This window comes from Hylobates moloch, unplaced genomic scaffold (genome assembly GCF_009828535.3).
Source record: "Hylobates moloch isolate HMO894 unplaced genomic scaffold, HMol_V3 SCAFFOLD_12, whole genome shotgun sequence".
Lineage (NCBI taxonomy): Eukaryota > Metazoa > Chordata > Mammalia > Primates > Hylobatidae > Hylobates > Hylobates moloch.
The window spans coordinates 44,178,692-44,201,479 of NW_026652287.1; the positions used below are offsets into that span (position 1 = coordinate 44,178,692).

General features: G+C 52.3%; 1 protein-coding gene across 1 annotated transcript in view; it reads right to left on the bottom strand.

The window, feature by feature from the left end:
• DOCK6 (dedicator of cytokinesis 6) overlaps positions 1-22,788 on the bottom strand; it is a 58,412-nt gene that overhangs the window by 10,116 nt on the left and 25,508 nt on the right. Inside the window, exons 19-35 of the mRNA XM_058425758.1 lie at positions 22,528-22,614; positions 22,084-22,315; positions 21,337-21,498; positions 18,646-18,809; positions 17,547-17,651; positions 14,313-14,408; positions 12,802-12,942; positions 8,395-8,508; positions 8,137-8,307; positions 7,510-7,649; positions 7,252-7,421; positions 4,145-4,305; positions 3,828-4,010; positions 2,720-2,846; positions 2,306-2,390; positions 1,331-1,427; positions 1,034-1,188 (exon numbers count right to left, since the gene is read on the bottom strand). Of these exons, the coding sequence (XP_058281741.1) occupies positions 1,034-1,188; positions 1,331-1,427; positions 2,306-2,390; positions 2,720-2,846; positions 3,828-4,010; positions 4,145-4,305; positions 7,252-7,421; positions 7,510-7,649; positions 8,137-8,307; positions 8,395-8,508; positions 12,802-12,942; positions 14,313-14,408; positions 17,547-17,651; positions 18,646-18,809; positions 21,337-21,498; positions 22,084-22,315; positions 22,528-22,614 (2,390 nt within the window). The remainder of the gene's footprint in view (positions 1-1,033; positions 1,189-1,330; positions 1,428-2,305; positions 2,391-2,719; positions 2,847-3,827; positions 4,011-4,144; positions 4,306-7,251; positions 7,422-7,509; positions 7,650-8,136; positions 8,308-8,394; positions 8,509-12,801; positions 12,943-14,312; positions 14,409-17,546; positions 17,652-18,645; positions 18,810-21,336; positions 21,499-22,083; positions 22,316-22,527; positions 22,615-22,788) is intronic.

The following is a 22,788-nucleotide window of genomic DNA, read 5'->3' on the forward strand; positions in this document are numbered from 1 at the left end:
AAAAAAAAACAAAAACAAAAAACAGAACAGCTTCCAGGGAGCCAGCGCCCCCTGGGCTGCCAGGGGAAGGAGAGAGCTCAGCCATGGAGTAGGATCTCACCCTGAGTGGGCCCCCAAGACCTCCCTTCCTCTTCCAGGACCAAGGATGAAATGGAACATGAGGCCTTGGTGGAAGGGAACCTGGCAACCGAGGCAAGCCTAGTGGTTCTGGACACACTGGAGATCATCGTGCAGGTAGGGCTTGATCCAGCATCTGCCTTGTCCTGTGAGCCCAACTGCAATGCCCTGTGCTCTCTGACTCCATAATCCCTCTCCTTCCCTTTCCCCATAAGCACCCTAGGCTCTAACACCTGGATTTATGACCCCTCCCCTCCAGACGGTGATGCTTTCAGAAGCCCGGGAGAGCGTCTTGGGGGCAGTGCTGAAGGTTGTGCTGTACAGCCTGGGCAGTGCCCAGAGTGCCCTCTTCTTGCAGCATGGCCTGGCCACCCAGAGGGCCCTTGTGTCCAAGGTGAGCACCACGCAACAACCATGATTCTTAGAAAAACAGTAGAAGCTCTAGGCTGAGCACGGTGGCTCATGCCTCTAATCCCAGCACTTTGGGAGGCCGAGGTGGGAGGATCGCTTGAGGCCAGGAGTTTGAGACCAACCTGGGCAACATAGTGAGGCCCCTGTCTCTACAAAAAAATTAAAAATTAGCTAGGACCACAGGCGCATGCCACCACACTGGATTAATTATTTTGTAGAAATGGGGTCTCACCGTGTTGCCCAGGCTGGTCTCAAAGTCCTAGGCTCACATGATCTTCCTGCCTCAGCCTCCCAAAGTGCTGGGATTACGGGTGTGAGCCACCATGCCTAGTCCTAGCTAATTTTTAATTTTTTTGTAGAGACAGGGGCCTCACTATGTTGCCCAGGTTGGTCTCAAACTCCTGGCCTCAAGCGATCCTCCCACCTCGGCCTCCCAAAGTGCTGGGATTAGAGGCATGAGCCACCGTGCTCAGCCTAGAGCTTCTACTGTTTTTCTAAGAATCATGGTTGTTGCGTGGTGCTCACCTTGGACACAAGGGCCCTCTGGGTGGCCAGGCCATGCTGCAAGAAGAGGGCACTCTGGGCACTGCCCAGGCTGTACAGCACAACCTTCAGCACTGCCCCCAAGACGCTCTCCCGGGCTTCTGAAAGCATCACCGTCTGGAGGGGAGGGGTCATAAATCCAGGTGTTAGAGCCTAGGGTGCTTATGGGGAAAGGGAAGGAGAGGGATTATGGAGTCAGAGAGCACAGGGCATTGCAGTTGGGCTCACAGGACAAGGCAGATGCTGGATCAAGCCCTACCTGCACGATGATCTCCAGTGTGTCCAGAACCACTAGGCTTGCCTCGGTTGCCAGGTTCCCTTCCACCAAGGCCTCATGTTCCATTTCATCCTTGGTCCTGGAAGAGGAAGGGAGGTCTTGGGGGCCCACTCAGGGTGAGATCCTACTCCATGGCTGAGCTCTCTCCTTCCCCTGGCAGCCCAGGGGGCGCTGGCTCCCTGGAAGCTGTTCTGTTTTTTGTTTTTGTTTTTTTTTTTTGTTTTCTGAGACAGGGTCTTGCTCTGTTGCCCAGGCTGAAGTGCAGTAGTGTGATCACGAGCTCACTGCAGCCTCAACCTCCCAGGCTCAAGTCATCCTCCCACCTCAGTCTCATGAGTGGCTGGGACCACAGGCACATGCCACCATGCCCGGCTAATTTTTTTTTTTTTTTTTGAGATGGAGTCTTGCTCTGTCACCCAGGCTGGAGTGCAGTGGCGCGATCTCGGCTCACTGCAAGCTCCGCCTCCTGGGTTCACGCCATTCTCCTGCCTCAGCCTCTCCGAGTAGCTGGGACTACAGGTGCCCGCCACCATGCCTGGCTAATTTTTTTGTATTTTTAGTAGAGACGGGGTTTCACCATGGTCTCGATCTCCTGACCTCGTGATCCACCCGCCTTGGCCTCCCAGAGTGCTGGGATTACAAGCGTGAGCCACCGCGCCCGGCCACGCCTGGCTAATTTTTTATATATTTTTTAGTAGGGACAGGGTTTCACCATGTTAGCCAGGATGGTCTCGATCTCCTGATCTTGTGATCCACCCACCTCGGCCTCCCAAAGTGCTGGGATTACAGGCATGAGCCACCGCGCCCAGCCCATGCCCGGTTAATTTTTAAATTTTTGGTAGAGACAGGGTCTCACTATGTTGCCTAGTCTGGTCTCGAACTCCTGGACTCAAGCAATCCTCCTGCCTCAGCCTGAACTGTTCTGAACTCAGCAAACACCCTCCTGCCCACACCTACTTGTCCACGCGGTCTGAGGTTTGCTTCCAGTGTGTGACGCTCTTCCGCCAGCGCACGTTCTCCGGATTCCCAAACGGGCTCCTCTCTGAGACGCGTGGGCGCATGATCACAGATGCGTAAAAACACAGGGCACATGTGAACATCAGGAGAAATGCACAGGCATGAAGATATTCAGGTGGGCTGACCCATGAGGGCACTGGGTGTAGCAGAAGCCTGCTGGGTGGACGCACAGGGGCAGACACGAGTGACAGATGGGGATGCACAGGCGCACATGTACGGTGATGACGTGTGGACTTCTCTCCAGGAAAAGTGAGGCAGAAAGGAAGCTAGGGATGGCCCCCTTCATGGGGTCCCCTTGACACAAGGTGGGAGCAGCTGGTGGGATGGGGACACGTGGGTATGTCACCCTCTTACCACGACTTCGCCGAACCATTTCTTGTCGAGCTCCGATGGTGCCCAGGATGGCTTCTTCTAGCCGCGCCTTCATATCCAGCGATTTTTTGAATGTGAGGCTGTTGATGCGTTCAAAGGCCTTTTTCCCCTGAGGGGGAAGGGCAGAGAACTGGGGTTCAAGGTTGACTCTTCTCTTTTTGGGGGGACCTCAGCTGGCCCCATCCCTTTCTTTGTGCTCTTTCTCACCTCCGGGCCCCTGTGCTTAAAGACAGTTTACCTTTTTCCTCCAAATTCTTAGCACTTACCAAAAAAAATTTTTTTTTTTCTTGAAACAGTCTCTCACATTCTGTCACCCAGGCTGAAGAGCAGTGGCACGATCTTGGCTCACTGCAATCTCCACCTCCTGGGCTCAAGCAGTCCACCTCAGCCACTTCCGTAGCTGGGACTACAAGCATGTGCCACCATGCTCAGGTAATTTTTGTATTTTTCGTAGAGATGGGGTTTCACCATGCTGCCCAGGCTGGTCTCAAACTCGTGGGCTCAAGCAGTTTGCCTGCCTTGGCCTCCTCAAGTGCTGGGATTACAGGCGTGAGCCACCACACCAGGCCCTTTTTAAAAAAATTTCTTTTTTATTTTTTTTTGAGATGGAGTCTCACTCTGTTGCCCAGGCTGGTGTGCAGTGGCACAATCTCAGCTCACTGCAACCTCTACCTCCCAGGTTCAAGCGATTCTCCTGTCTCAGCCTCCTGAGTAGCTGGGGCTACAGGTATGCGCGACCACACCCACCTATTATTTTGTATTTTTAGTAGAGATGGGGTTTCACTATGTTGGGCAGGCTGGTCTTGAACTCCTGACCTCAGGCGATCCACCTGCCTCGGCCTCCCAAAGTGCTGGGATTACAGGTGTGAGCCACTGCACCTGGCCTCCACCTTCCAAATTCTATTCACAAAGGCACTTCTGACTTTATTCCTTGTCTCAGCTCAGAGACAGTCCACTCCTTTCCTCTCAGTCCCACAGAGTCCTCTGCACAAAGACAGTCCACCCCTTCCCACTCAGCCCGCAGCACGCTGGGACCCTGGGTACATCCTTAGCCTGCCTCCTCCATCATCTCCTGCCCACACCCTTGAACCTTGTACTCAAAGGCAGCCAGGCAGAGGTACAGCAAGTCCAACAGACGTCCCAGCTGGGGGAGTGTCAGGTCAGTGGCCCAGCGCTGCAGGAGCGCCGGCTCAGCGTTTTTCAGCACCCACAGCACACACGCCAGCAAGGTCCGGCTTGACTCAGCAGAGAGGGCACAGCCTGCGCGAGAAGCCTGGGGCCAGAGAGGAATCAAAGTCAATTTCCATTTTCTCCATGTGAGATGAATCCTGGCCAATCTGTATCTTGATACATGGCTTCTCTCATTCAAAGTGGATGATGTCTATGGGGACAAGCCTCCCTACTCACTGTTGGTGGCCCCTGGCAGATGCTGGCCCGGGAGCCAGGGGCTAGGGGGCCACCAGCAATGGCCATGGCCACAGAGGGGTTGATGGTACCCGCAATGTCCCCTTCGCCTTCTGTGTCTGAGTCAAGCATTGAGACCAGTCTTGACCGCTGACCTGGGCCCTCTGGCAGGGAAAGACAGAGGGAGAGAAAGATAAAGCCTTGGTAAGTGCTATCCCTGTCTCAGATTTCAGAAGTCTTCCCTCACGGCCAGGCACGGTGGCTTACGCCTGTAATCCCAGCACTTTGGGAGGCAGAGGTGGGTGGATCACCTGAGGTCAGGAGTTTGAGACCAGCCTGGCCAACGTGGCAAAATCCCATCTCTACTAAAATTACAAAAAAATTAGCTGGGTGTGGTGGTGGGCACCTGTAATCCCAGCTACTTGGGAGGCTGTGGCACGAGAATCACTTGAACCTGGGAGGTGGAGGTTACAGTGAGCCGAGATCGCACCACTGCACTCCAGCCTGGGCAACAGAGCAAGACCGTCTCAAAAAAAAAAAAAAAAAAGAAGTCTTCCCTCACAACAGTCCCAAGAGCGGGTCTCTGGTTGTCTGCTCCTGGAATTCACTTATTGTATTTATTTTATTTATTATTATTTTTTGAGCTAATTCTCACTAGGTCTCACTAGGTTGTCTAGGCTGGTCCTCAACTCCTGGACTCAAGTGATCCGCCCACCTTGGCCTCCCAAAGTGCTGGGATTCCAGGTGTGAACCACTGCACCTGGCCTTGATGTTATTACTGTAGCATCAATCAGCACTTATATGGTATTTCCTATGTGCCAGGTGCTGTTCTAGGGACTTTAAAAATATTCACTCTTTCAAATCATAGGAGCTCAAGAAAAAAAAAAAAAAAATCACTTTTTTTTTTTTTTTTTTTTTTTTTTAGAGTCTCACTTTGTTGCCCAGGCTGGAGTGCAGTGGCACGATCTCGGCTCACCACAACCTCCACCTCCTGGGTTCTAGTGATTCTCCTGCCTCAACCTCCTGAGTAGCTGGGACTGCAGGCGTGTGCCACCATACTTGGCTAATTTTTGTATTTTTAGTAGAGACAGGGTTTCACTATGTTGGCCAGGCTGGTCTCGAACTTCTGACCTTGTGATCTGCCTGCCTCGGCCTCCCAAAGTGCTGAGATTACAGGCATAAGCCACTGTGCTCGTTTTTTTGTTTTTTGTTTTTTTTTTTGAGATAGAGTCTTGCTCTGTTGCCTAGGCTGGAGTGCAGTGACGCAATCTCATCTCACTGCAACTTCCACCTCCCGGGTTCAAGTGATTCTCCTGCCTCAGCCTCCTAAGTAGCTGGGATTACAGGTGTGTGGCACCATGCCTGCCTAATTTTTTTTGTATTTTTAGTAGAGACTGGGTTTAGCCACGTTGGTCAGGCTGGTCTCAAACTCCTGACCTTGTGATCCGCCTGCCTCGGCCTCCAAAAGTACTGGGATTACCGGCATGAGCCACTGCACCTGGCTTAAAAAAATCACTGTTAATCGGCTGGGTGCAGTTCCCAAGTCTATGCTCTTAAACAGATAACCCCCATTCTCTCCCCTAAAAAGTCTCAACAGAGGGAGGAGTTTTCAACAAATATATAGCAGATCTTGCCCTAGAGTCTCCTGAAACAAAAGGTAGACTGAGTGTAAATAAAGCTCTAGCCCAGTCCAGCCTAGGTCAATTCCTGATTGGACTGAGGTGATCAGCCTGTTATCCTATCTGCCTAAGAGGGAAAGGACACTTCTCACTGGGCAAAGATGACACTGCTTCATCCCTATGGTTCTTTTTTATACAATGTCCAGAATATAATAAAAAACTACAAGACAAGTGATGAGGCAGGAAAATGTGGTGGATAAGAGAGAAAAAGAGACAACAGAAGCAGACACATAGATGATCAAATCTTGAGGTCAGCAAACAGAAACTTTTAAAGTTAGAAGAAAAGATGAGCAAAAATGAGACAAAAGATGGAGAATTTCAACAGGGAATTGGGATCTACCAAAAAAATCACATGGATATTTTACAATGGAAAAAAATATATAATATCTGAATTTTTTTTTTTTTTTTTTGAGATGGAGTCTCGTTCTGTCGCCCAGGCTGGAGTGCAGTGGTGTGATCTCGGCTCACTGCAAGCTCCACCTCCCAGGTTCATGCCATTCTCCTGCCTCAGCCTCCCAAGTAGCTGGGACTACAGGCGCCCACCATCACGCCTGGCTAATTTTTTGTATTTTTAGTAGAGACAGGGTTTCACCATGTTAGCCAGGATGGTCTCAATCTCCTGACCTCATGATCCGCCCACCTCGGCCTCCCAAAGTGCTGGGATTACAGGCGTGAGCCACCGTGCCCAGCCTAATATCTGAAATTAAGAACTAAATGGATGGGGTCAACAGGACACTGGGCACAACAGAAGACATAAGTGGTGAACTCATAGACAAGTGAACAAAAAACTTCCTGGTTGGATTGCAGAGAGGAAAGAATGGAAAAAAAAGAACAGGACATAACAGATGTGATCAAAAGGCCTAATATATGTGTAATTGGAGTCCCAGGAATAAAGAGTGAAAATGAGGCAGAAAAAAATTCAAGTGAGAATGGCAGAGAATTTCCTTGGGGAAATTCTGATGCCTGATGAAAGGCATCCACCCACAAATCCCAATTTTGTATGTCCAACCACTGTTATACCACCCCCCTCAACAATGCCTATAAATGTTTGTTGAAAATGAGTGAATGAATGAACTCCAATCATTTTCTCACTTGGATGTTCCCTACTTTCTGCTCTTCTTAGAAAATAATAAATGGTACAATAATATCTCCCATCTATTGTAGGCTGACAGTATCTCAGTACTACAGCCCCCCACATTTTCACATAACCTTATGAAGTAGTTGGTGTTGTTACTATCTCCATTACAGGGGAGAAACCTGAGGCTCAGAGATGTTATGACTTAAGTAGTCTGTCCTAGCACTTTAATCCGCTCTGCTAATCCTAATGTCTATACTCATACCCGTGACTGTGTTCTCCCACCTTTACTATCCTGTGCCTTCTGTGACCAAGTCCCTGGATCATGTGACCCCATCTTCCCCTGGCCTACTGACCAGCAAAGTCATGCAGCCGTGGCAAGGTATCCCGTGCAATCGATAGCAGTGGCAGGTACAGCTCGGCCACACGAGCCTTCACAGTGGCCTCGGCGTAGCGGGGGTCAGTGTCATGGCCACATAGCAGGCTGTGCACAGCACTGATGGCCTTCTTGTGCAACAGGAATGCCCTGTGGGGTAATGAGGTGCTCAGGACAGGGTGGACATGGCTCCTGGACTGTCCTACCTGTCCTCAGGCTAGACAGGAGCTCTGCTCACCCCTCAGCCTCAGGTTCAAGGGCCAGCGCCAGCTCCGTTAGCAGGAGCCCAGCTAGGAAGTGCTGCTGCCGGAATGGTCCACTCAGTTCAAACATGCTGGTCACCTTGGGGTCTGGGGCTTGGCTGGAGAAGGTGGAGCTCTGCAGAGAGTGGGGGAAAATGGGGCATGCCAGTGGTCAAGGGTCAGAGGTGGGAGGTCACCATTAAAGTCATCTTGGAGGTTACAGAAATCATGGTGCCAATAGCCACAGATGAGAGACTGATGTTAAGTCATCTGGAGGTGACAGTGGGTATGGGTTTCAAAGCCAGAAGTGAGAGGCTGACGTTAACCCATCTGTGATGTAACAGGGCATGGGGTCAAAAGTCAGAGGACTGAGAAACAGCAGATGGCACACTGGGCTGAGAGTTAGGATTTAGGGGAGAGAAATCAGAAGTTAGTCCTTCTGGGAAATTGCTGAGAATGACAAGAGAGGTGAAGGGTCAGAAGTCAAAAGTCAAACATAAGGGATTAGTTCACCTAGGCAGTGGTCCACTGTGAAAGGGACAGAGATGAGGGAACCATAGGAGATGGACTGAAGGTGAGAGGTTGTAGGTCAAAGAGAGGAGGCAGAAGTGAAGCCAGCCCACCTGGGAGGTGGTGGAGGACACAGAGGGGGAGGGCGAGGCTGGGGGTGACAGGGGGCAGCAGGGGAGGTTGAGGGTCACGTAGTGCTCGTGGCTGCACAGGATGCGGGTGAATTCCATGCGCAGGGTCAGCAGGGCCGCTGGATTAGGGGACGACTGGAGCCGCGTGGCCACCTGCGGGAGAGGGGCGGCCATCAGTGATGTCAACATTGCTCCGCCTTCCATCCATGCCATGCCCACCCTGCCCACGCCCACTCCTACCTGCTTGTAGTGGGCCCGGACCAGGCTGAAGACAAAGCCCCGGTCCACCAGGGACAGAAGGTCACTGAGGAAGAAGGCCAGGCTGGCGTTGAGGCGCTCGGCCAGCTCCACATCCTGGGGACACAGGTGCCTGTCAACCCACACACCCATACCTCCTCCCCAAACCTCAGCCCCCACAGGGGCTTGGCTCTCACCAAGATCATCTGCCACCCCTAGGAGCTGTATCACTGCCCCAAAGCCTTTGTCTGTGGGCTGTGGTGACCCTGTGACTTCCTGGTTGTCCTCTTCAGGCTGCCTTCCCCTCCCATGCTCCTTAAGACACCAAGGCAGATACAGGCTAACTCCCTGCAAGATCCTCTCGCTCTCTCTGTCCAGAGTTCAGAGCTGGGGAGAGACCATATTTCCCAGCCTCCCTTGCAGTGGAACCACATGACCAATTCTGGCCGATGGGATTTGAGGGGAAAGTGAGGTGGCCACTTATATGGCAGAAGCAGGTGGGTGCTGGGGAACTGCCAGGGCCAGGCCCACACAGTGATGCCTCTACAACCTACTTAATACTCAGAAATAAGCTTCGGTTATTTAAATCACTTGTGACTGTGTTGAAGCGATTAGCCTCTGCCCTAACTGATCAACTCTCAGCATCATTTATTTTTATTTTTATTTTTATTAATTAATTAATTTTTTGAGACAGAGTCTTGCTCTGTCACTAAGGCTGGAGTACAGTGCCACGATCTTGGCTCACTGCAACTTCTGCCTCCCGGGTTCAAGCGATTCTCCTGCCTCAGCTTCCCCAGTAGCTTGGATTACAGACATACACCACCACGCCTGGCTAATTTTTTTATTTTTAGTAGAGATGGGGTTTTGCCACGTTGGTCAGGCTGGTCTCGGACTCCTGATCTCAGGTGATCCGACTGCCTTGGCTTCCCAAAGTGCTGGAATTACAGGCGTGAGATACCGCACCTGGCCTCTCAGCACCATTTAATGTGAGCTTTACTGAGCATCTACTCTGTGCCAAGCCCTGTGAATGAGGCAGATGCCATCCCTGCTGCGGGTCCAACCCAGTCCAGTGTGTGTGTGTGTGTGTGTGTGTGTGTGTGTGTGTGTGTGTGTAGGGTGGGGGGGCAGGGAGACACAAAATAAACAAGAATTTCAGATAGTTCTATGTGCTTCAAAGACAATATTAGATTGGTGCAAAAGTAATTGCAGTTTTGCAATTACTTTCAATAGCAAAAACTGTAATTACTTTTCTTTCTTTCTTTTTTTTTTTTTGGAGACGGAGTCTTGCTCTGTCGCCCAGGCTATAGTGCAATGGCGCAATCTCGGCTCACTGCAACCTCTGCCTCCCAGGTTCAAGCGATTCTCCTGACTCAGCCTCCTGAGTAGCTTGGATTACAGGCGCACACCACCACGCCTGGCTAATTTTTGTGTTTTTAGTAGAGCTAGGGTTTCACCATGTTGGTCAGGCTGGTCTCGAACTCCTGACTTCAGGTGATCCGCCCTCCTCGGCCTCCCAAAGTGTTGGGATTACAGGCATGAGCCACCACGCCCGGCCTGTAATTACTTGTCACCAACCTTAACAGACTGGGGTGACATTTTCGGAGATACTGAAGGATACAAAGAGCCATGGGGAGAATGGCATCCTGGGTTAAGGGAACAGTCAGTGCAAAGGCCCTGAGGCAGGATGTGCCTAGCAAGTCCGGGGAACAGTGAGGTGGCTGATGTGGCCCCGAGGCCCAGCTGGTACTCCTTCTGCCCTCATACTCTCTTGAGCCACTCTGAGGCCTCACAAGTTAGCCTCAGTGGCCCTCAAATCCCTGCAACCCGGCCAGGCATGGTGGCTCACGCCTGTAATCCTAGCACTTTAGGAGGCCGAGTCGGGCAGATCACAGGGTCAGGAGTTTGAGACCAGCCTGGCCAATATGGTGAAACCCCATCTCTACTAAAAATACAAAAAATTAGCCGGGGGTGGTGGCGGGCGCCTGTAGTCCCAGCTACTTGGGAGGCTGAGCCAGGTGAATAGCTTGAACCCAGGAGGCGGAGGTTGCAGTGAGCCAAGATTGCGCCACTGCACTCCCGCCTGGGCAACAGAATGAGACTCCGTCTCAAAAAAAAAAAAAAAAAAAAAAAAAATTAGCCAGGCATGGTGGCGCACCCCTGTAGTCCCAGCTACTCAGGAAGCTGAGGCAGGAGAATTGCTTGAACCTGGGAGGAGGAGGTTGCAGTGAGCCGAGATCGTGCCATTGCACTCCAGCCTGGGGAACAGAGCAAGACTCCATCTCAAAAAAAAAAAAGTGGATTATCACGGGCATTGTTCTTCTCTGGATCTCTTTCTTGGGGTAGTTTCCACACCATCTGGATCCGCCCCTGGGAATGTCAGTCTTTGGGAAGGCTCCAGTGAGACAAGGTCAGAACCTTTGAGACCAGCTTGGAGGTCACATGCGATTGTACAAGGGTTGGCCTGGGCCAGAACGCCATTTCAAAAATCTGGAAAGTTCCCATCAAATCCAGAGGTCCCATTTCTCCTTAAAAACCAGGCCATCTCCTGGCATGGGTAACATAGCAAGACCCCATCTCTACATAAAAAAAAAAAAAAAAAAAAAAAAGGTGGGTATGGTAGCACGCACCTGTAGCCCCAGCTACTCTGGAGGCTGAGGTGGGAGGATTGCTTCAGCCCAGGGGTTTGAGGCTGCAGTGAGCCATGATCATGCCACCACACTCTAGTCTGGACAATAGAGCAAGACTGTGTCTCAAACAAAAACAAATATAAAAACAAAAACAAAACCACACACAAAAAAACCCCAGACAATCTGGCCAGGCATGGTGGCTCACGCTTGTAATCCCGGCCCTTTGGGAAGCCAAAGTGGGAGGAGCCCTTGAGCTCAGGAGTTGGAGACCAGTCTGGGCAACATAGTGAGACCCTGACTGTACTAAAAAAAAAAAAAAAAAAAAAAAAAATTGCCGAGTATGGTGGCTTGTGCCTCTGGTCACACCTATTTGGGAGGCTGAGGAGGGGGGATCCTTTGAGCCCAGGAGGTCGAGGCTGCAGTGAACTATGATTGCGCCACTGTGCTCCAGCCTGGGCAACAGAGCAAGACCCTATCTCCAAACAAAAACAAAAACTGCCAATCTGAGCCACATTCCTGCAGGGTTTCTGTTGGCTGGATTGAGTGATGGTCACCCCTGTTAGATGGGACATCTGCCCTCTGCTCCACCATAAGCCCCACTTTCCCAACTGAAACTGGTATTGACAGTGAGGGGTCTGGAGCTGGTGGCTCAGATTCAGAAGCCTCATTCTGCCTCTTCTCAGTCGTGTGGTACAAGGTTAAGCTACTAATTCATTCGATGCCTCAGTTACCCCATCAGTAAAATGGAGACAACAATAATACTAACTTCATGGGTTGTTGTGAGAATTTAATGATACGATCCAAGGCTGGGCACGGTGGCTCACGCCTGTAATCCCAGCACTTTGGGAGGCCGAGGCGGGCAGATCACCTGAGGTTAGGAGTTCCAGACCAGCCAGGCCAACATGGAGAAACCCTGTTTCTACTAAAAATACAAAATTAGCCGGGCGTGGTGGCACATGCCTGTAATCCCAGCTACTTGGGAGGCTGAGGCAGGAGAATCGCTTGAACCTGGGAGGCGGAGGTTGCAGTGAGCCAAGATGGCGCCATTGCACTCCAGCCTGGGCAACAAGAGTGAAACTCCGTCTCAAACAACAACAACAACAACAACAACAACAACAACAACAACAACAACATGATACAATCCATATAAAATGCTTAGATACACAGTAAGTGCTCAATAAATGCTCGATATTATTACTATTATGATTAGTATTGCCTGCCTAGCCCCCAAGGGCATTGGAATTGGTAATCCAGGGCCTGAACAAGTCCACTGTCAGGGTCTCAGAACATCAACATCCATTTATTGAGCACTTGCTGTATACTCTGTGCTAAGGGCTAATGGATATGCCTTGTCACTTCCCTGCTCCCACCAACCCTCATTTTCTTCCTCATTCACTGCAATCTAGCCATCCTTACTGCTCTCCTGTTAGCCCAAGCATGGTCTTGCCTCAGGGCCTTTGCACCTGCTATTCCCCCTGCATGGAATGCTCTTTCCCCAGACATTACACGGAATGATCCCTCACTTTCTTCAAGCATCCCCTTAAAAGCTACACGAGGGTAAGGATTTGGGTCTGTTTTGTTTATTGTTATGTTGCTACACCCAGCACAGGGCTGTGCACACCACAGGCACTCAAGAAACAGACAATGAATGAACGGATCCACCCAGCAAAGTGGATTCCTGGTCTTATGGCCAGGAGGCACTGGGCAGGATTGGCGCCCCCTCCTGGCTGGCTCTATGTCCTCCCTCAGGTTTCTTCCCACATTGAGACCCTGCATCTCTCACCTTGTGGACACGGGTGATGACCTCCAGGCCCACAGAGCCCACCAAGGCAGTGATGTCGTCCAGGAAGCGCCCAGGGAAGCGCAGCTTGCGGGGTGTGTCTAGTCGCTGGCCAAGAAGCAGGTGCAGCGCCATACTCTTCACCTGGGGGTGGAGTGAAAAGGCTGTAGGTGGGGCTTGAAGGGCTGTGGGTGGAGGAGGCTTGACAGGAGAGGCGGGCTTTAGTAGCAAGGGAGGTGGGCTGAAGGTAGGTTTGAGCCCTGTAGCTGCAGGTAGAAGGTGGGGCTTGAGGGATGTGGGTGGGGCTTGTGGCCTATGGGTGGGGCTTGAAAAAGCCGTGGGCGGATCCTTTGAGCATCCCAGGCCAAGTGTAGAGAGTGGGAAGGCAGTAGGGTGTGGGAGGGGCTTATGCAGGTCTCCCCAGGGCAAAGTCCAGAGGTGGGACAAAGGGTGGGGCTTGAGGCACTGGATTTGAAGGGAGCTTTATTGGAGGTCCAGAGGGGATGCAGCCAGCAGGCCCTGGGAAGGGGGCTTAAAAAAACCTATTGAAGAGTTTTAGGGATGTCTCTTATCTTGATCAGAAAGCTTTCCCTCTTTTTTTTTTTTTGAGATGGAGTCTTGCCCTGTCGCCCAGGCTGGTGTGCAGTGGCATGATCTTGACTCACTGCAACCTCTGCCAGCTGGGTTCAAGTGATTCTCCTGCCTCAGTCTCCCATGTAGCTGAGATTACAGGCATGCGCCACTACGCCCGGCTAACTTTTGTATTTTTAGTAAAGATGGGGTTTCACCATGTTGGCCAGACTGGTCTCGAACTCCTGACCTCAAGTGATCCACCCGCTTCGGCCTCCCAAAGTGCTGGGATTACAGGCGCGAGCCACTGTGCCTGGCCACAGCTTTCTCTCTCTATCCAGGAATATCTCTTGCAGGATGGAGGTCTCCTGTCTAGGTGAGGGTCTCTTATGGTTTCTCTCCTTAAAAGAGTCTCATGGGGAAGGGAGGCTCTCTCTAAAGGGGGTTTCAGGTACAGTCTCTCCAGGGAGACACCACCTTAAGTGCCTCTCACCTCCCTAGGTGGGGGGGGCGGGTCTCTTGGGGCCATTTCTCAAATATCTCGGGTGCAATCTCAGGGGGCTTCTCTCTCTCTTTTTTTTTTGAGACGGAGTCTCGCTCTGTCGCCCAGGCTGGAGTGCAGTGGTGCGATCTTGGCTCACTGCAAGCTCTGCCTCCTGGGTTCAAGCCATTCTCCTGCCTCAGCCTCCCCAGTAGCTGGGACTACAGGCGCCCGCCACCATGCCCGGCCAATTTTTTTTATATTTTTAGTAGAGACGGGGTTTCACTGTGTTAGCCAGGATGGTCTCGATCTCCTGATCTCGTGATCCACCCGCCTCGGCCTCCCAAAGTGCTGGGATTACAGGCGTGAGCCACTATGCCTGGCCAGGGGGCTTCTCTCTTTAAAAAAGGAAGAGGCTCCACTGGGGGTCTCTTGCCACCAGGCAGGGAGGAGGGGGTCTCACCATGAGCTGGAAGAAGAACCAGGCGTGCTGGAGGATGGCCTCGCGTACGGCACTGCTGCTGACCACCCACTGCAGAGCCAGCTCCTCGTGAAGCAGCTGGGGACAGAGGCAGGGGTCACAGAGTGCGAGGTACCACCCCTTCCCGTACCCCCTCTGGAGGCATGCCAGGGGAGGATGCAGCTGGAGGGCTCAGGGTTAGTGCAGCAGGAGCCAGGCAGGAGGAGAGGGGCAAGAGGAGTGGACATGCTCTTTCCCTGGACTCTGGATGGGGGAGGGGCACTGGACCCCTTTGCTGGGGACCAGGACAAAAATGGAGTCATCCACCCCTCCCCCCACTACCTTCTGCACAGTGGGTCTCGGCAGGGTGGCTGGTGGGGCCGAGGAGGAACCCTCGAGGTAGGAGGAGGCTCGGCTAGAGTTGCGGTCGATGGCCTATGATGGGATGTGATGGTGAGGAGAGGGTTAGTGTGGATGAGGTGAAGGAGCACGTGGTTGGAGGAAAGACGTGTCCACACAGACAGGGATGGGGGAAAAGAGGTGGGTTGGTGTGAATATAGAGAAAGAAATGCTTCCACATGGATGGGCCAGGGCCATGGATGGCCAATGGGGGCAGGCAAGAAAGAGAGATGGGCCGGTGTGGGTTGGGAGGGGAGGCTGGTTGGAATGGCCAGGGTGCTGTGGGAGTAGATGGGGCAGTGGAGGCAGGGACAAATAAAAGAGTAGCTGGAGAGAGCTGGGTGAGTCGAGATCAAGGTGTGTGGGTATGGGAGAAGAACGTGAGGCTGGGCAGCATGGCTCAATACCTGTTACCCCAGCACTTTGGGAGGCTGGGGCAGGAAGACTGCTCGAACCCAGGAGTTTAAGACCAGCCTGGGCAACATAGTCAGACATTGACTCTACTAAGACAAAAAATATATATATATATATACATATATACATACACACATATATATGGCTGGGCCTGGTGGCGTGTGCCTATAGTCCTAGCTGCTCAGGAGGCCAAAGCAGGAGAATTGCTTGACCCTGGGACTTGGAAGTTGCGGCGAGTGCTGATGGTACTACTGCACTCTAACTTGGGTGACAGAGCAAGACTCCGTCTCAAAAAAAAAAAAAAAAAGGAGGAATGCTGTAATCCCAGCACTTTGGGAGGGCCGAGGCAGGTGGATCACAAGGTCAGGAGATCGAGACCATCCTGGCCAACATGGTGAAACTCCGTCTCTACTAAAAATACAAAAATTAGCCGGGCGTGGTGGCAGGCACCTGTAATCCCAGCTGCTTGGGAGGCTGAGGCAGGAGAATCGCTTGAACCTGGGAGGCAGAGCTTGCAGTGAGCTGAGTTTGCACCATTGCACTCCAGCCTGGGTGATAAGAGCAAGACTCCGTCTCAACAAAAAAAAGAATGTGATGGAGGAAGTGAGAATAACAATGAAACAATGAAAACACAGTACGGCAGTGACACAGCAGTGCAACCACAGCAGGCAGGAGGAGTGTGGATGGAGCGGGACCAAGAACACACGAAGGCTGGGAATGGGTACGTAGTGTGTGGGGTGAAGGCAGAGGAGATGAAATCAGTGTAGACAGCAAGAATCTACGTGGCCAGAGAAGGTGAGGGTGAGTGTGGACGAGGTGTGGAGTGTGACCGAGTCAGTGAGTCTAGAGGACAGAGAGGAGGACGCAGAGGTGGAGGAGGGTGAGTGTGGACAGAGGAGGTTAAACACAAGATGGGGAAGGAGGAGAAAGACAAGGCAGGAAGATAAGGACAGAGGAGGTGAGATGTTGGTGAGGTGCCAGGAATAGCAGAGAGAGCCCAAGGTTCCAGGCCTGGCCCTGCCCAAGCCTGGCTTGGGCCTCAGTATCCCCATCTGTGAAATGGGTATGGGCAGAGGAGTTCAAGCTCCACTCTCGCTTCCTCCTTCTCTGGTTGGGAGGTGAGGCTGCTCGCAGGAACAGGAGGTCTGATGATAGAGCCGACCCAACCCTGGGACCTACTCTGACACTTGAGGGCTCTCCAGCTACCCCAGTCCCAGCCATGCCCTGGCAACTCACTGTGCACCACGAGGGCCTTCCATTGAAAAGGCCCAGCCTCCATGTCACCCAGATTTCCAGATTCCCAGCAATCCAAGGAAATGACTGCCCAAAGGCCCCCCTGCTTGTTCTGCTAAGAGTCCCCTGGGCCTGTCATAGGGTACAGGTTACCTTGGTGATGGGCACAGAGCTGGAATAGGCCCTAGGGCCAAGTGTGTAAGGAAGCAAGTGTACAGTTTGTACAGTCCTCTTGCGTACAGTCCTCTGACCTTGGTCCCAATATTTGTACACGCCTTTCCCTCTTCCTGAACACCCACACCCACCCACCCTTCCCTAGCTGACTCTATCTCACCCTTCAGGTCCCAGCAAAAGATGTCACCCCCTGGAGAAGCCCCCAAGACCACCCAGAGGGAAGCTGGTATTCGGTTGCTACTTGCTTCCTTTCCACGCTATGTGATCATATACTTATGCATTTGTTTGATCTATGTCTATTTCCCCAACTAGCTAGAAGCTCAGGGTCAAGGCCAGACCAAGAATCTGTCATCCCAAAAAAATCCCACTGCAGTGCCCTCAGCCCTAACTCAAGCACAGGCTCAGGACTGCTGGGGGAGCACTATATTTTGAGTCCAAACTGCATCAGAAAATTTGGAGTGTTATTTTCATTTTACAAATGAAGAAAATGAGGCTCAGGAAGATGTATCCAATTGCTCAGAGCATGGGGTAAGCTCATAGCAGAGCTGGGACTTGAACCCAGGTCTGTTAGGAGGCAAAGCCCCCCTTACACCAGGTACCTGGAAAGAGGCAGGGTAAGGGGAGCTCTTTGTCCAAAATGGGATAGGGGAGCCGAGAGGTTCCGTTCCAGCCCTTTGAGAGTCCCATGATCGGGGTGGATTAAAGGGAGGTGAATAGGCCATGCAGGGCAGTGAGGTTATGGGTGACTGGATTTGCACTTCATTTGCATGCTATTTGCATATCACCCCTGTGCCTTCTGTCTCCATCTGAGACTGTGGCCTATGTGGCAGCAAAAGGCCAGTTAAGATGACCCAGTGATGCCTAAACACAGACTTCACAGCCCCAAACAAAGGCAGGAGAGGGGTCTGCCACCTCCTTCAGGCAGCCCCCCTAGGTTAGTCAGATGCAGCCAGGAAGGTGGGAGGAGCTCATGCTGAGGTGGTGTCACATGAGTGCAGGGACAGGTAGGAAGGGCACCTGTCTGGGGTCGGCCCCACAATAAGGGGGCGCCCGCCGCAGCACAGCCTTACTGCCTCCTGGAGCATAAGCAGAGTTCACCCAGGAGTGTGAGCGATCGATGCCCTGGAGATACACGGAGAACTGGTAGCATCCCCAGTGGAGGGCAGGGAAAGCAGCATGAAATACCAAGCGTGGACACGGTTCTGGACCATACATGTGCCCACGTGTGTACGTACACACAATCCTGAAAAATGTGCACATGTATATAGGTCCATTGGGTGCATGCCTATACATAACTTGTGTATGTGGGTCCACAGGTGCATGCATACACACCCCTGTAAGTCTGTGCATGGGGTGCATGTGTATACACACCCGTATACGTATATGCATCAGGTGAATGTGTATACAGACCCATGTACATACAGGCACAGGGTGACTGTGTATATGCACCTGTGTTAAGTATAGGCATGGGGGTGAATGTTTATACGCACCCGTGTCTGTATATGCATGGGGTGAATGTGTATATGCACCCGTGTCTGTATATGCATGGGGTGAATGTGTATATGCACCCGTGTCTGTATACGCATGGGGTGAATGTGTATATGCACCTGTGTACATATATGCATGGGGTGAATGTGTATACACACTTGTGTCCACACATGCATGGGGTGAACACGTATACATGTCCATGTACATATATGCATAGGGTGAATGTGCCTATGTACCTGTGTAGGTATATGCATGGGGGGGTGAATGTGTATATGCACCCGTGTACATATATGCATGGGGTGAATGTGTATATGCATCTGTGTAGGTATATGCATGAGGTGAACGTGTATATGCACCTGCTACACTAGGTACATATTGCTCTTTGTTCAGCCACGCCAGGCTCCGCCACCCATCCTCGGGTCAGTCATGGAGTACAGAGCTCAAATACAAAGTCTGATCCATACCCCACAACCTGCGACAGCCCAGCCCAACTCTGCTGCCCAGAGTTAAGCCTTCATTCACATTGTCGTCTCTGTTGTTTCCCATGCTTCATCAACAGATTCTTCACCCACCCATGTGGCAGCCACAGCCACTGAGGCTGGAGATTCCAGGGCCCTTATTGCCCTACCTTGCTGGCCAGGATGCGGGAAACCTCATCATCCACAGAGCCAGGGGCCACAGCGAGGTCAGGGTTGCTACTGCTGATGCTCTTGGAACGTGCCAGGTAGAGGCTTGCGGGGCGACCAGAGCCACGGGCCAGTGTGGCAGCCTGCACTGTCACTGGAGGGGCCCCTGAGGATGGAGTGAATAGGGTCAACCACCCACCCACCTGATGTGATGCCTCCCAGTCCCTTCCTACTCAGCTAATCTCTGCAAAATCACTTTCCTTCTCTGAGCCTTCAAGCTCTTCATCTATAAAATGGGTATAATGGCTGCCACCTCACAGAGATTTGGGGGCATTGAAAAACTGAGAATAGGCCAGATACAGTGGCTCATGCCTATAATCCCAGCACTTTGGGAGGGCGAGCCAGGAGGATCACTTGAGCCCAAGAGTTCGAGCCCAGCCCAGCCAACATAGCGAGACTCTGTCCCTACAAAAAAATTAATGAAAAAATTAGCTGGGCATGGCAGTGCACGCCTGTGGTTCCAGTTACTTGGAGAGGCTGAGGCAACAGGATTACTTGAGCCCAGGAGTTTAAGGCAGCAGTGAGTTATGAGCGTGACACTGCACTCTAGCCTGGCCGACAGAGTAAGACCCTGACTCTTTTTTTTTTTCTTAGAGCGTTTCAATCTTGTCGCCCAAGCTGGAGTGCAATGGTGCGATCTCAGCTCACTGCAACCTCTGCCTCCCGGGTTTAAGCAATTCTCCTGCCTCAGCCTCCTGAGTAGTTAGGATTACAAGCACGCACCACCATGCCCAGCTAATTTTTTTTTTTTTTTTTTTAATGAGACGGAGTCTTGCTCTGTCACCAGGCTGGAGTGCAGTGGGGAGATCTTGGTTCACTGCAAGCTCCACCTCCTGGGTTCGTGTGATTCTCTTGCCTCAGCCTCCCGAGTAGCTGGGACTACAGGCGTGCGCCACCATGCCTAGCTAATTTTTGCATTTTTAGTAGAAACGGGGTTTCACCATGTTGGCCAGGATGGTCTTGATCTGTTGACCTTGTGATCTGCCTGCCTCAGCCTCCCAAAGTGCTGGCATTACAGGCGTGAGCCACTGTGCCTGGCCTATTTTATTTTTTGAGACAGGCTGGTCTCAAACTCCTGACCTCAGGTGATCTACTCACCTCAGCCTCCCAAAGTTCTGGGATTACAGCTGTGAGCCACCATGCCTGGCTGACCCTGACTCTTAAAAAAAAAAAGAAGAAAAAAGAAAAGGCTGGGCGCCGTGGCTCACGCCTGTAATCCCAGCACTTTGGGAGGCCGAGGCGGGTGGATCACGAGGTCAGAAGATTGAGCCCATCCTGGCTAACACGGTGAAACCCCGTCTCTACTAAAAATACAAAAAATTAGCCAGGCGTGGTGGCGGGCGCCTGTAGTCCCAGCTACTCGGAGAGGCTGAGGCAGGAGAATGGCATGAACCTGGGAGGTGGAGCTTGCAGTGAGCCGAGATCACGCCACTGCACTCCAGCCTGGGCGACAGAGCGAGACTCTGTCTCAAAAACAAAAAAAAGAAAAAAGAAAAAAGAAAAAAAACCTGAGAATAATGCCTGACATATAGGGGTTGGTGTTTATTTGGCAAATTAAAAAAAAAAAAAAATCCAACTCTATTGAGGGTTCACTATGTGCTAACCATTTTGTGTGGATTACTATGTCATTTACTATTACCAGTGCCCCCATGAGGTGGGTACTATTATTATCCCTGTTTTACAAAAGGAAAAACAGGCTCAGAGAAGTGACGTCACTTGCCCAAGGTCATAGAGATTGTAGGTGGCAGGTGTAGGATTTACATCCAGGCAGCTCAGCTTCAGTCCCTGCTCCAAGCTACTGAAGAGGCTTGCTGACTATCTGAATCATTTTCCAGCCAAGCAAACAGAGGCCACACCTCAGGGATGGGGCAAAAGTGGGCAAGACATTATCTCTCTTGCAAGTTGCTCAAACCAGCCAAGGCCTGTGAGGCCTCAGGGCCTATGCACATGCTATTCTCACTATCTGGATGCTCTTCTCCCAGATCTTTCTTTTCTTCTTCTTTTTTTTTGAAACAGGGTCTTGCTCTGTTGCCCAGGCTGGAGTGCAGTGGCGTGATCTCAGCTCACTACAACCTCCATTTCCCAGGTTTAAGTGATTCTTCTGCCTCAGCCTCCTGAGTAGCTGGGGCTACAGGTGTGCGCCACCACACCTGGCTAATTTTTGTTTTTGAGATGGAGTTTCACTCTGTCACCCAGGCTGGAGTGCAGTGGCATGACCTTGGCTCACTGCAACCTCTGCCTCCCGGTTTCAAATGATTCAGCCTCCCTAGTAGCTGGGATTACAGGCACCTACCACCACGCCTGGCTAATTTTTGTATTTTTAGTAGAGACGGGGTTTTACTATGTTGGCCAGGCTGGTCTTGAACTCCTGACCCCCTCAAGTGATCCCCCTGCCTTGGCCTCCTAAAGTGCTGGGATTATAGGCATGAGCCGCCGCACCTAGCCCCAGCTAATTTTTGTATTTTTAGTAGAGACAAGGTTTCATCATGTTGGCCAAGTTGATCTCGAACTCCTGACCTCAAATGATCCATCCGCCGTGGCCTCCCAAAGTCCTGGGATTACAGGCGTGAGCCACCGCACCCAGCCTCTTCTCCCAGATATTTCTTGTCTCCCAGGGATTTCTACAAACTCACCATCCGGGAGGCTGGGCTCAGTGCCAGGCAGGCGAAAGGCGTAGTGGATGTAGGCAGCCAGCTGTGGGCAGTGACCGCGGGCATCCTGGGCTGCCTCCAGGCTCCGGTGAACAAGGCTAACTACATGGGCCATTGCTTCAAAGGCTCCACGGCCCAGGTTCACTGCAGGGCAGAGCAGAGGTCAAGTTCCAGGGCCCAAGGCCTCTCATCTCCCCGCCCACTTTCCAAATATAAAGACATCAGGATTCGAGGGATCATGTGCTCATTAAAGGGTCACAGAATTTTTTTTTTTTTTTTGAGATGGAGTCTTGTTCTGTTGCCCAGGCTGGAGAGCAGTGGCATGATCTCGGCTCACTGTCACCTCCACCTCCCAGGTTCATGCAATTCTCCTGCCTCAGCCTCCCAAGTAGCTGGGATTACAGGCATGTGCCACCACGCCCAGCTAATTTTGTATTTTTAGTAGAGAAGGGGTTTCTCCATGTTGGTCAGGCTGGTCTTGAACTCTCGACCTCAGGTGATCCGCCCGCCTCGGCCTCCCAAAGTGCTGGGATGACCGGCGTGAGCTGCTGCACCAGGGCCAAAGGGTCCCAGAAGACCTTCTCTGGGTGCAGGGGACTGGGGGTCATTTTTCAGATGAGAAAAATGGCCAGAGAGGTAAATGGGCTTATAGAAGGTCCCTCAGGACCTCAGGACTGAGGAGCCATGTGCTGGATGGGGAAACTGAGGTCTGAGGCCACATTCGCTCACCAATCTGGCCACTGATGATCGGGGGCCTGACGACCAGACGCACGAGCTTGTCCAGCACGTGGTGGGAGAAGGCCACGAGGGGTTCGGGGCTGGCCAGGCGCAGTGCTGCAAGACTGGCCCGCAGCTCCTGCTCCACGTTGCCCTCGCTCAGTACAGTGTCCTTGAGCCGGAATGGGAAGGCTCCCTCCTCCAGGACGTGCACCAGGGTGAAGAACTTGTCCAGGTGGGGGTCCTGGGTAGGGATGTGGAGTGAGCAGGGTGGGGCCTTGGGATGAAGCCCACCCCTGCCTTAATCAGCAGCTTCCCTTAAAGCTGGGTCCAGCTGACCAAAGTCACACCCAAGGCCTGAGGCCAGACCTCCCGGGCCATCGGCAACTGTTACTCAATCCTAGGGCAGGCAAGAGGGGAGAGAGGGGGACTCTTGGTTCCCGCCCCACCCCGTACCTGGGGGTGCACAGAGGACACGGCCGTGAGCTCCACACTGAACACGCCCTTGTGACCGTCCACCCAGCGCATGCCCGGCAGCGCCACCTGTGGGAGGGAGGCACCGGGTGGGCACTGGTCAGCCCTCCCCGACTGATCAGGTCACCCAGCGGCTCCAGCCATTGCGACACTGCGGCGTGAGTGTAGCCCGGTCTGGGGGTGCAGCCAAGCACCCCGCCCCCAGCCCTGGTCCCAGTAGACTGAGGGGGTCCACTGGGCAGG